This window comes from Camellia sinensis, chromosome 4 (assembly GCF_055761805.1).
Source record: "Camellia sinensis isolate YWXY chromosome 4, ASM5576180v1, whole genome shotgun sequence".
Lineage (NCBI taxonomy): Eukaryota > Viridiplantae > Streptophyta > Magnoliopsida > Ericales > Theaceae > Camellia > Camellia sinensis.
In genome coordinates this window covers 14,644,892-14,656,401 of record NC_138964.1, presented here as the reverse complement: position 1 = coordinate 14,656,401, position 11,510 = coordinate 14,644,892, and the positions used below count along the sequence as shown (strand labels likewise).

Sequence of the window (11,510 nt, the reverse complement as noted above, 5' to 3'; positions counted from 1 at the left end):
TAAACGAGCCGAATTCGAACTCAGAAAAACTCGGCTCGACTCAGTTCGTTTGTAACCCTAACCAAATGGTAGTTTTGAAAAGTTAATATTTTTGAAGGGTAATGATGGTACTATAAAAGAAAAAGGTCATTTTTCATGATCTCAAAATATTAATCCATTTTAAAAAATGAAAGACTAAAATAACATAAATTTCTTATTTGCGCTTCTTTTAAATTCATTAATATTATTTTTGAAGTGTAATAATTGTATCACCAAAGGACAGTTTTGAAAAGTTAATATTTTTTAAAATGTAATGATTGTACTACCAAAAAAAGTTTAATTTTCCAAAAGAGATTAATAGATGGAGAGAATACTAAATATTCACATAGGTGTGGGACCCACACTACATGGACCACATGAGTCCGATCTTACATCCATATAAATATTCGGTAAAATATATGACAATTTATTTAGAGTCTTTAGTAGGGATGTAATCGGTTCAATACGGTTAGTATTTAGGTAAAACATTACACTGAACCGATAATGTCAGTTTTATTATTTTGAATACCGATACAGATCGTTTCTCCCATCAAACTGCACCGAACCGAACCGAACCGAACTAAACCGATTGAAACAGTTTGGTTTGGTATGGTTTAATCGGTTTAGGATTTTTCAAACTTAAACCACTTTTAAACATAATTATTAATCTATATAAAAACATTAAATTAGTTATTTGTCTACCATTTCAAATATATCCAATCCATCCATTTAATACATACTTTTCAATTCCTAAATTAACAAAAATAAAAACAAAAAAAAAGTTTAAAAATACTAAGGTTTCAAGAATAATGAGTTGGAGTTAAGATTATATATAATAAGAGTTTACAAACTTAGGTTATAAAGATGATAATGTTAATTAATTAAGGTTAATAATTTATTATACTTATTAATATCATTATATTATTAGATTATATATATATTATAAATACAATATATGTTGAAGTGGTCAGTTTCGGTTTAGATTGGTGCATAAGGTGCTTAAACTGATACCGAACTGAAAATCAAAAAAATTCAAATTTAAAAACCGCACAGACCAATTCTTGTTAAAAAAACAGACCAAATATAGTCGGTTTAGTCTGGTTCGATCGATTTGGTCAATTTTTTCGATTTTTCTTACATTCCTAGTCTCTAGCATCTTTATTTGTAACTATGGTCAATAAAAAATCACATCAAATAATTATATTGTTGTGGGACCCACATCATGTGGATCTACATGGGTCCCACACCCCTACAACTATTTGTAACTTATATGTGATTTTCAAAATTTTTATTTGTAATCTACTCAAAAATATATTGAGGGTAATGATGAAATCACTTACCAAATAAAAAAAACTCTAATGGGATTAAATGGACAAATCTTATCTCAAAGTAATCCAACATTTGCTAATAACCGTTGCATTTAAAATTTTTAAAAAAATTATTAAAAAAAATAAAAATTCCAATCTTTAAACCTTATAACAAAATAAATTATAAAATTTTAATTTTATCAATTTAAATTCTAATCTTTTGATTTGTTTTCGATTTAAATTATTTACCTATTTTTATTAAGTAAAATTGATAAAAAAATATAGTTTAATCATTACCCTCAATGTAAGTGTACAAAAAAAAGTTTATTATACCCTTTTCCAATTGAGCTTAATAAATAATATATATATATATATATATATATATATATATTTTACTTAACAAGAATAAGATAAATAGATTAGATTGAAAGTAAATCTAAAAATTAAAAAAATTGGATTTCTCTTTATTATAAGTTTAAACTCTAGACTCTTTTTTGGTAATTTTTTAAAAATTTTTAGGGAAAGGAGGGAAGGGAAATAACGGCAACATCTCTTAACAAATAAAGCAATACTCTGATCCCTGTGAAAGAAATAGAGAGCAAATGCCATTTTCCAGAAAAGCTAAGAAAGAAAGAATCGTAACTGATTTGTGTGTCTCTGTGTGTGTGTGTGTATGCTTCTCTGTTCTACTCTACGCATTCAATTCATTCAACCCCACTTTCCCTATATATGGAACCCTCATTCTCATCGTCTTTGTCATCCCAATCCCAATCTCCAAACCCTCCTCTGCTTCTCCTAGCCATGTCTTCCTCCGCCCTCCTCCACCGCCGCCAGCGCCGCCGCGTTTCCCCTTCAGCCACCGCCCTCCCTTTCAGCTCCTCTGTACAGAAGGTGATCGGCAACGATGATCTTCTGAAGCAGATCCTCGTTCGATTACCGGCAAAGCCTCTGTTTTCTTTCAAGGCCGTGTCGCACAGATGGCTATCTCTGATCTCGGATCCTTACGTGATGCGTGATTGGATTGCTCCGAAATCTCCTTCTGCGTTCTACTACCGAAGGTACAACTCTGTCACTTCACACACTATCAAATTCAACCATGTTTCTCTCAATGTGTTAGAAAATAAAAAGAAGAAGAAGCTTCGGTCATTTAGCTTCATCGATGATCCTGAAGGTGTGAAAATCTGTCAGTCCTGTAATGGTTTGTTGCTTTGCTCTTCATCTTGTTACTCTTTGGATTATGTTGATACTAAATACTATGTTCTGAACCCCACCACAAAGAAGTATTCGATTATTCCTAGGCCGGTTAATGGGGATGAGAGAAACTTTGTTGTTTCTATGACCTTGATTTTTGATCCCTCTGTTTCACCTGACTACAAGATACTTGCTGTCCGTGCCAGACAATGGCGCGGGGTTGATTTTTGTGTTGCCTTGTATTCCTCCTCCACTCGAACTTGGGTGTTTTCGGGATTATCATTTACTTACTTGTCGAGTATAATATTCGAAAATGGTGTCTTCCTTGAAGGGAAGATTTATTGGCCTAGTTGTCTCTCCGAGATATCAATCTATTATGATTGTATTGGACATAGATTCGTCCCATATCCGATGCCTCATGGTCGACTCACAAAGGAGCTACTGTATTTTGGGGAGTTTGGAGGCCATCTACAATTAGTTGAATTCCATGATGATTGCATTCGTTATTTTCAAGTGTTGGAGTTGAAGGCTGACTGTTCCAAGTGGTTTGTGAAACACCGGATTGATCTTCACTTGGGTGTAGTGGATTTTCCGGAGATGTATAGTAAGCACCCTGGCCGGGGTTGTATGACTTATAAATACAACATGCTTTGCTTCCTTGGAGGAGACGATGAAGGGGATTCGTGTTTGGTCTTCTACGTACCTGGCAAAGTCATAGCCTATTCCTTCAAGGACAAGATTTTCAAGAAGCTTTGCGATTTGAAACTGCGCCCTTGTGATTTTGACAGCCTACGACTTTCTCCGTGGTTTGCTGTCCATTCATGCGTGGAGACCATATATAATGTATGACAGTTTTTGTTTGCAAAATCATTTTAGTTTTTGTTTTTTTCATCCCCCCCTTCCCCCCTTTCTAGTCTTCTCTTCCATCTAGTTAAGGATGTTTTTCTTTTCTCTTGCTGTAATAGTATAGACAGTTGTAAATTTATTGCAATGAAACGGTTTTTAAGATCAAGGATGTGTCATTTCTGATATGTTAAATTGATTTTATTTCCTATTCGATAAATTTATATATGTCTTTTGCAATGAAATGGTTTTGTAACATCAACAATGTGTCATTTCTAATATGATTGATATTACTTCCTATTCGACCTCTTGAGTTTCTAAGTAAGGATGTAATTCAAAATTTTGGCAAGGTGGCGAAATGTTGCATTTGCAAAGACTGTTGACCAATCAAGAACCTACATTATCTTTACTATTGGTGGGTACCAAAATATTGATGAGTGAATTAAATATATTGAGAAACACATCTGGACAATAATCACGAAAAACAAATTAGTTCGGTTTGTAGATTCAATAGTTGGCTTACCGTTGCTCATCAAACTATTAATAACTTCTTCAATGATTTTTTTAGACCTTTGACTTCTATTAACGAACGTCAAAGTTTATTACAAGAAAAAAGTCATATATTTGTTTATCTAATTGTTCATTATTTTAGCAACTCTCTAATCACAAAGTAATTCTCCTATTTCATTTGCAAAGGCTGTTGACCAATCAAGAACATCCGCTATTTTTACTATTGGTGGGTGCCAGAGTATTGATGAGTGAATGAAATATATTAAGAAACATAACTGGACAATAATCACAAATAAAAAATTAGTTTGGCTTGTTGGTTTAGTAGTTAGTTTACCATTGCTTGTCAAACTATTGAGAAACATATCTAAACAATAATCACGAAGAACAAATTAGTTCGGTTTGTAAGTTTAGTAGTTGGTTTACCGTTGCTCGCCACACTATTGATAACTTCTTTAATGGTTTTTTCCGACCTTTGACTTCTATTAATGAACATCAAAGGTTTATTAAAAGAAAAAAGTCATATCTAGTTGTTCATTATTTTAGCAACTCTCTAATCACAAAGTAATTCTCCTATTTCATTTGTAAAGGCTGTTGACCAACGAAGAACCTATGTATTTTTACTATTGGTGGGTGCCAAAATATTGATGAGTGAATGAAATATATTGAGAAACATAACTGGACAATAATCACAAAGAAAAAATTAGTTCGGTTTTTAGGTTTGGTAGTTGGTTTACCGTTGCTCGTCAAACTATTGAGAAACATATCTAGACAATAATCACAAAGAACAAATTAATTTGGTTTGTAGGTTTAATAGTTAATTTACCATTACTCGTCAAACTATTAATGATTTTTTAATGGGTTTTTTAGACCTTCGACTTCTATTAATTTGATTATCTAATTGTTCAATATATTAGCAACTCTCTAATCACAAAGTAATTTGCCATCCTTTTCTTCTCTTATTGTACTATAAAATTCATTATTATTGGTTTGAAATTTGGATTTGATCCTTTCAGACCACCACAATTCACAACTTTTGGGTCTCTTGCAAGGACTGATATATTCCTCTTGAAGGGTCTCACAATAAAAATGTAGAAATGATATCGTTTTAACATAAGATCCACTAGTATATATTCATCGTGAATATTGGTCGAATTTGATTATTCTGTTCTCGTTTTTGAGATAAGAAGCTTTTAGTATCAATATCCTACAAATCTGAGGCAGCAAATCATCGACACACTTTGCTTTTTTCTTGGCTAAGAATCTCAATCACATACTTCATTTGTACACTTGACAAAGCAACAAACGTCTTCTCTTCATTTCTTTTATTTTCATACTCATGATAGCTGGAGCAACTGAATTTTTTAATTGTTTGGGTGCTCAAAGCTCCCTTGTGCTCTCTTGGTGACAAATTTGCTGTACTTTTTTTTCTTTCTTTGGTTGGCAAGGCAAAAGGAGACTTGAGCCCCTAGCATCTAGCTTGACAAAGCATGGGATTCCGCTTGGCCTATAAGGCCAGTGGTCTGCTGTAATATATTTGAATCCCAATCTATGTACCTTTTCTCTCTATTCCGCGATCTCTCTTTCCTTGCTATTTTGTTTTGTTTGTTTGTTTGTTTTTTTTTTTTTTTCTCTCTCAAGAACATGGTTCAATTGTTGGTTCCAAATTTAAAATTGATTTTGTTTTCACTTCCTTTCAATCTTTGTTCTTGTGACATGTCATATTTCTAATCAACCAAGTCTATGGGTTTGTTTATTTATTTATTGAAAAACTCGCGGGAAGAAAATACATAGAAAGTTTAAAATGAAGAGTTTAAAGAGGGCTAGACCCTCTCATACACAGCTCCGACCATATCGGCGGCCTAAGAGAGTCTGGGGGGTCTTCATAGACTACTAAGTCCTCTGTTTGCTCTACTCTTATATGGGCAAGTTCATCAGCGCATTTATTCGCTTCATGATAGACAAGTGTGATGAAGCATTCTGTGCTTTGGAGCAGGACTTTTACACCCTTAACAAGGAAAAATTTTTATATGTTAATAGAATATCACGTGACACTACCTTTTACTAATCACAAATGTATACGTTTACTATTATTCCCTAAACACTCAATATAAATGTAATAGGCCTTACTAACAAGAGCTCTGAAAGGGCAGTTCTGTAGTTGATCTTCCCGGGTTGAGCATTTAGCACTTGTCAATAAATTAACTTCTAAAAAATTTAACTCCTCTTATACATGTTTAATAAGATTTTATTTAGATTTAGATCAATCTTATTAAAATCTAATTTATTGACACATTTTTGATTAAAAGTTAAAATTGATCTAAATAAAAATATAAAGAACAAAATTAATATCTATTTTCTTGAACAAATTTATTTATAAACAAATCAATAAATTTTTTGTACACAATCCATTCTTCACTTCATTACTCCACCTGTTTTTACATTATGAAACAAAAGAAATAATGAAACACGGCAAAGAGGCAGAATCTGTAGAGCAAAATTTGAAGAGCAACTAGGGTTAGAGACAAAGAGGCAAAACAGAACAGTTCGAGAGAGAGAGAGAAAGAGAGAGAGATGGGCAGTTCGGATATGGGAACACTTGTGGTTGATTGCAGTGTTGGAACAATTGTCTGGGTTCGGTGACGGAATGGCTCGTGGTGGCCTGGTAAGATTCTCGGTCGTGAGGGGCTCTCAGCTGCTCATCTCATGTCTCCGCGATCTGGGACTCCAGTCAAGCTTCTTGGAAGGGAAGATGCCAGCGTGTAATTCTGTTTATTCCCTCTCTCTCCCTCTCTGTGTGTGCGTGGGTGTGTATACATGATATATGCATATTACACTTGAATCTTGTGATTACATTTTTTTAGCCATGTTCATTTGCTCATTGCTGCAAATTGACTGTGGTTTGTGAATTTTTGGGTATTTGTTTAAACTTTGCATGATCAGCTATTGTGATTAATGGGTTCTTCAATATTTATTGAATGGTTGATAATGACATTGATGGATGGTACATATCGTGTTAGTTTAGTTATTTTATGTTTGTTGCAGCAGGAAGGGTGCCTTTTTTTCTTTTGCTTTTTGGATAAATAGCAGGAAGGGTGCCTTTTCAGTATGAATCTGCAAATTGTCTTGAGTAGAGTTGTTATATAATTAGGCTATGGATATTTTATGCCCATTCTTTCTCATTGTGATGGTTTGATGCTTCAAATCTTCTTTTCATTTCATAACAATTAAAATAAACAATGCTCTCTTGGGTTATTAGATTGAAGGTGTGGCTTGATAGCTTATTGGTAGGCAAAGATTGGTCACCAGCTCTGTAGAAAATAGTTTGGGATAGAGACATCTTAGTTATTAGGCTCTTATTGGTGCAACTGGAAGGGGCTAAGACAAGTCCAAAAGCTAATTTGCTGAACTCAATGATAAATATACTTTGTGCACCCCCTGCTGCCTGTTTTGTCCTCCAGGCTTAGGGTAAGTTATTTGAACTGTTCTTGTCAACTTGAGTTCTGATGTTGTTCTGTCAAACAAATTATACTAAGCTCTGTGGACATCAAATTCCAGAAGGTTGAAGAAAGAACAAGAAGAAAAGGAACAAAAGAGAAAGGAAAAAGCAGAAGCACATCTTTATACTATCATAAAGGTTACAACTTTTTAAACTCTCTCCCCAATAGTTGTTACTTATTGAAAATATATGCATCTATTCTTTGTGGATCATTGTTTTCTAAATTAGTTATTTGCTGCCTCAGGTTGCTCGTGATGAGGACCTTCTTGAACAGATTGGAAGGGATATATATATTTTGATCTTGTGGATCATGACAAAGTTCGAAGTTTTCGTATTCAGAAACAAATGCCTTTCAACCTTTTCAAGGTATTATCTATCATTTTGTCATCATTTGAATTTGGTGAGGTTTTGATTATGATCATGTATCTTTCTCTTGATATATGCGGACTTTGTAATTTACAAATTTGAAGGTTTGTATATGAAAAAATAAATGAAAAGATTTTGTTTGTTGGTGGGATTTGTTCCATCTTTCTTTCCTTTATGAAAAACAAAATGCAATGGATTTAATTTTGTGAGTTTGCTGGGCCTTTTGACCTTTGTGTTTTTTTTAAGGTCTTCTTCTTTCTTCGTGTTTTTTTATTTTTTTTTATTTTTTAATGGGTTTTTTTATTTTTGGTTTTAATTTCAGAGATCTAATAACTTGTTTATTAATTTTGAATGTTGTGCATGAATTTCTTCATTACAAATTGTGTAGCCACTCATCATTTGTCTTAAACTAGATTCTATCATATAATCTTGATTATTAGATTGTTTCATGGCTTGTTTTCACTGCGGCATTATTCATAGGGAATAGATTACTCTTTTCATTCGGACGGCATTCTTATTGCTTGTTCTTTCGTCTTCAGGCCAGCTCAGATGATATAGACTTATCTTCTTATTTTGTTCCTCTTCTAGTTTCGTTAGTGCTTTTGTTTCTTGTTTTAACTTCCATTGCCACTCATCAATTGCAGAATTCCAATCTTGGCTTTGCTCATTTTATCTACATTGTTTTTGACTACCTATTAAGCATCGCTGGTCACATGGATGTCTTGTTTTATTGTACCTCTTTATTTATATTCTTTGACCAAACTACATATTGGAAGCACTTCTCCAGCTCCAGCAGTTCTACATTTTTTGGGTTAATTTGAGGTCCTATTACTTCTCTCTTCCCATCCCAGGTTGATTCATAAAAATGCAGAATGGTGACTTTATGTGTGTCTCTCTTGCTATCAATTTTTGCTTCGTTCTTATTTCTACTCTTACATTATCTAAAGTAGTATTGCATCAGCTTTCTTTTCTTTCTTCCTTGCTCTTTTCCAGTACACATATTGCTTGTGTTGTAATAATTTCAATATAGTTTTCCCTTCCTTCTATGAAATTTTAATTTTCCATGTTCTTTTTCAACTTTTAACATTCAAGTCTTTTTCAAAAAAAATTGAAACAAGAATTATTTAGATGATCCCAAATAATGGGGACAAGGCTTTGTTGAGTTGAAGATCAGTCCTTTTTTACTTTTGATAGGCATTTCGTAATTTTTTGAAAACTTTTGGAGCAAAAAATCTGAGAATCTATCCTATGAGTTTTATGATAAAATAGTCCGGTAATAATAAATCTGTAAGTAAAGTGAGTCTGGTTTTATGCATGTACAAGCCAACATTTTTGGCTTGAATTATAACTCTACCCTTATTTTTTTCATCGCTTCTATATGTGAGTAATGAATGATGCTTTCATTAAAATAAGAAGAACACTAACAAAAGATGCTTTGTTGTATCTTTTACGTCTAGTAATTAGTTGATTGTTATTTTTCACGATTACATTTGATTTACATTTTTGAGTTTAGGGGATCATGATATTGATAATGGGCATGGTTTTGATTGTTATTGATTGGTGCCTTCGGTTGTGATTGATTTTTTAAGCTATTGTTTGATATGGTCTAATGACTTACGGTTGTTACATTTATATAATTTGTTGTAGTGTGGTGAACCAATTAAGTGATTAAATCATGTGGCTTGCTTATCTACTAGAGAAATGCATATCACTTTCAGTTGTGATCATCTTCACTCTGACACTTTCTACTAGTTTATTTTTTAAATATTATTTATTAATTGTAAATATATAATTATTTAAGTAGTTAAATCTTGATTTGCAGGTGGGAGATATAGTTCTAAAAAGTATCATCAGGCCAACATAAACAGTTGCAATTGGAGTATTAAAAGCACAAACCCATCTAAAGAAGTAGAAGGGGCAGAACTAGAACCTGATTATTGGGAGGTAGATGTTCAAGTGCCAGTTAAACCTAATGAGAGCTTGATCTGATCATATGGACTTCTCAAAACAAATGGACAAGCTATTGGAGCTCATGTTGCTTGGCCTGCTTTATTTATGGTATATTTCTTTCGTAAATACTAATTTCATTAACAAATTTATATTAACTTAATATAGTTTCAATTACCTTTATATGTTTATCTTTTGGATGCAGATTTCGCAAGTTATGAATGCTAGCTGAGAACATCTATACAAGTGAGGTTGAAAATTTGGAAACTAAATTTGTTTTGATAATTTGTCTCTCCGGAAGATGGATATCACTATGACTTTTCAGAACTTATGGCTGAAATAATTTTCTTTTAATGTTTTTTTGCTTTAACTTTGCCAATGTGGTAGAATATTTTATAAATTTGATTATGATTTTTATTGCAATATAAATAAATTTATATTTTTAGATAAAAAAAAATGATTGTGGTTTGAATTTTTTTTTTGTTTTTGATGTGTTGATCCTATGATGATAACATTTGTTTATTATTGTGAAAATATTATAGGATGAATGAATGTCAAATTAATATAGGATGTGACAATTAATATTCAATTGATGTTAAAATCGATTCAATTTTTACAGGCATTTATGCATGCTTAGTTGTGACTTTTAAAAATGTCAATGAAAAGAACATATAAGTGGTATTTTGTAATAGTGATAGTGGCTTCGCAAAGTGTCACTACAATAAGCTCCAATGACATTTATATCCATTTAATGGCACAAATGAATTAGATTTAGTGGCATTTATGACATTAAAAATATCAATTGTGGCATAACAAGCGTCATTAAAAATTCATATAGTGGCATTTTTTAGATTGTAGGTCTTCTTTAATAGCACTTGATAGTATTCGTGTCTACCATGACATGAAAGTGTCACTAAAAGTCTTTAGCTCTAATGGTGTAATGACACTTACAAGTGTCACTGAAGTGCCACTAAGTCTTTTTTTAATGGTGCTTGATTGTGTCACAAATAGTATCTATTATGACATCAAAGTATTATTGAAAGTTTTTAGCCATGATGGTGTAGTGGCACTTGCAAGAGTCACTGATGTGTCACTAGTATTTACCGTGGCACGGGTATAAATGGCACTCGTTTAAAATACCACAAGATTAAAAGATGTCATTAGAAAAATAGTTTTGTGACACTTTCAAATGTTACTAAACTAAAAAAATGTTGTAGTGTGAATTGTTTATACCAATGTCTAGTAAAACATAAAATATGAATAGAATTGTATTAACATGAACAATAATCGTTGTACTGCCATCTTGAACCTAAAATGCAATTTCAACAACATTTGGAGCATGTATTCTTTTGCTCCATTAAATTTTCAATCTAAGTCTTTTTTAGCATCACTTTTGGTACCGTCCAAACCTAGTAAGTTTATTTTTGCAAGAGGTCATCATTTTATCTATTTAAAACTAATTTACGTAATCTAAAACAACGTCCCCTTGTGCTTGAGTCATTTATATACCCTTGTTATCCCTAAATGCTTTTCCATTCAAAAGAATATAACTTGACCTAGACATATTAGGTGACCTTGACCTTGTGCACTTAAATGAATGACTATTAGGTTTACATCGACATATTACTACATGGCCTTGGGGGCTTAGTTATTGGTTAGCGATGTGAAATAGCATCTTGCCATTGTATATATAGTTCTCTTCTTTTATTTCTCAATTTTCCTTCTATTCTTTTATTTTAATGTCTTAGTTATGATTATAGATTGACTTTCTTTCCTTGACAAGAACTTTGTGTTGTCCAAATTGTGTAAATCAAACAAGATAAATAAATTCA

The 11,510-nt window shown here is 32.4% G+C and overlaps 2 protein-coding genes across 4 annotated transcripts; both read left to right on the top strand.

Annotated features, from left to right (window-relative positions):
- The first annotated feature begins 2,054 nt into the window (after window positions 1–2,054).
- LOC114271031 (F-box protein At5g07610-like) lies at window positions 2,055–3,365 on the top strand. The gene has a single exon (XM_028212654.1). The coding sequence runs from the start codon at window positions 2,055–2,057 to the stop codon at window positions 3,363–3,365; it is 1,311 nt and encodes a 436-aa protein (XP_028068455.1).
- Window positions 3,366–6,271: 2,906 nt separating this feature from the next.
- On the top strand, window positions 6,272–10,135 carry LOC114264586 (ubiquitin C-terminal hydrolase 12-like). Of its 3 annotated transcripts, none has more exons than XR_014366050.1 (6): window positions 6,272–6,628; window positions 7,126–7,334; window positions 7,425–7,503; window positions 7,610–7,731; window positions 9,554–9,789; window positions 9,884–10,135. XR_014366050.1 is itself a non-coding variant. In XM_082924283.1 (5 exons), the coding sequence occupies exons 1-4, from the start codon at window positions 6,573–6,575 to the stop codon at window positions 9,564–9,566; spliced, it is 270 nt and encodes an 89-aa protein (XP_082780409.1). In that variant the 5' UTR covers window positions 6,304–6,572; the 3' UTR covers window positions 9,567–9,789; window positions 9,884–10,135. The 3 variants fall into 3 exon arrangements, 1 of the variants encoding a protein (XP_082780409.1); XR_014366051.1 differs by having other exon boundaries at window positions 6,301–6,628; window positions 7,428–7,503; XM_082924283.1 differs by lacking the exon at window positions 7,126–7,334 and having other exon boundaries at window positions 6,304–6,628.
- Window positions 10,136–11,510: the final 1,375 nt, after the last annotated feature.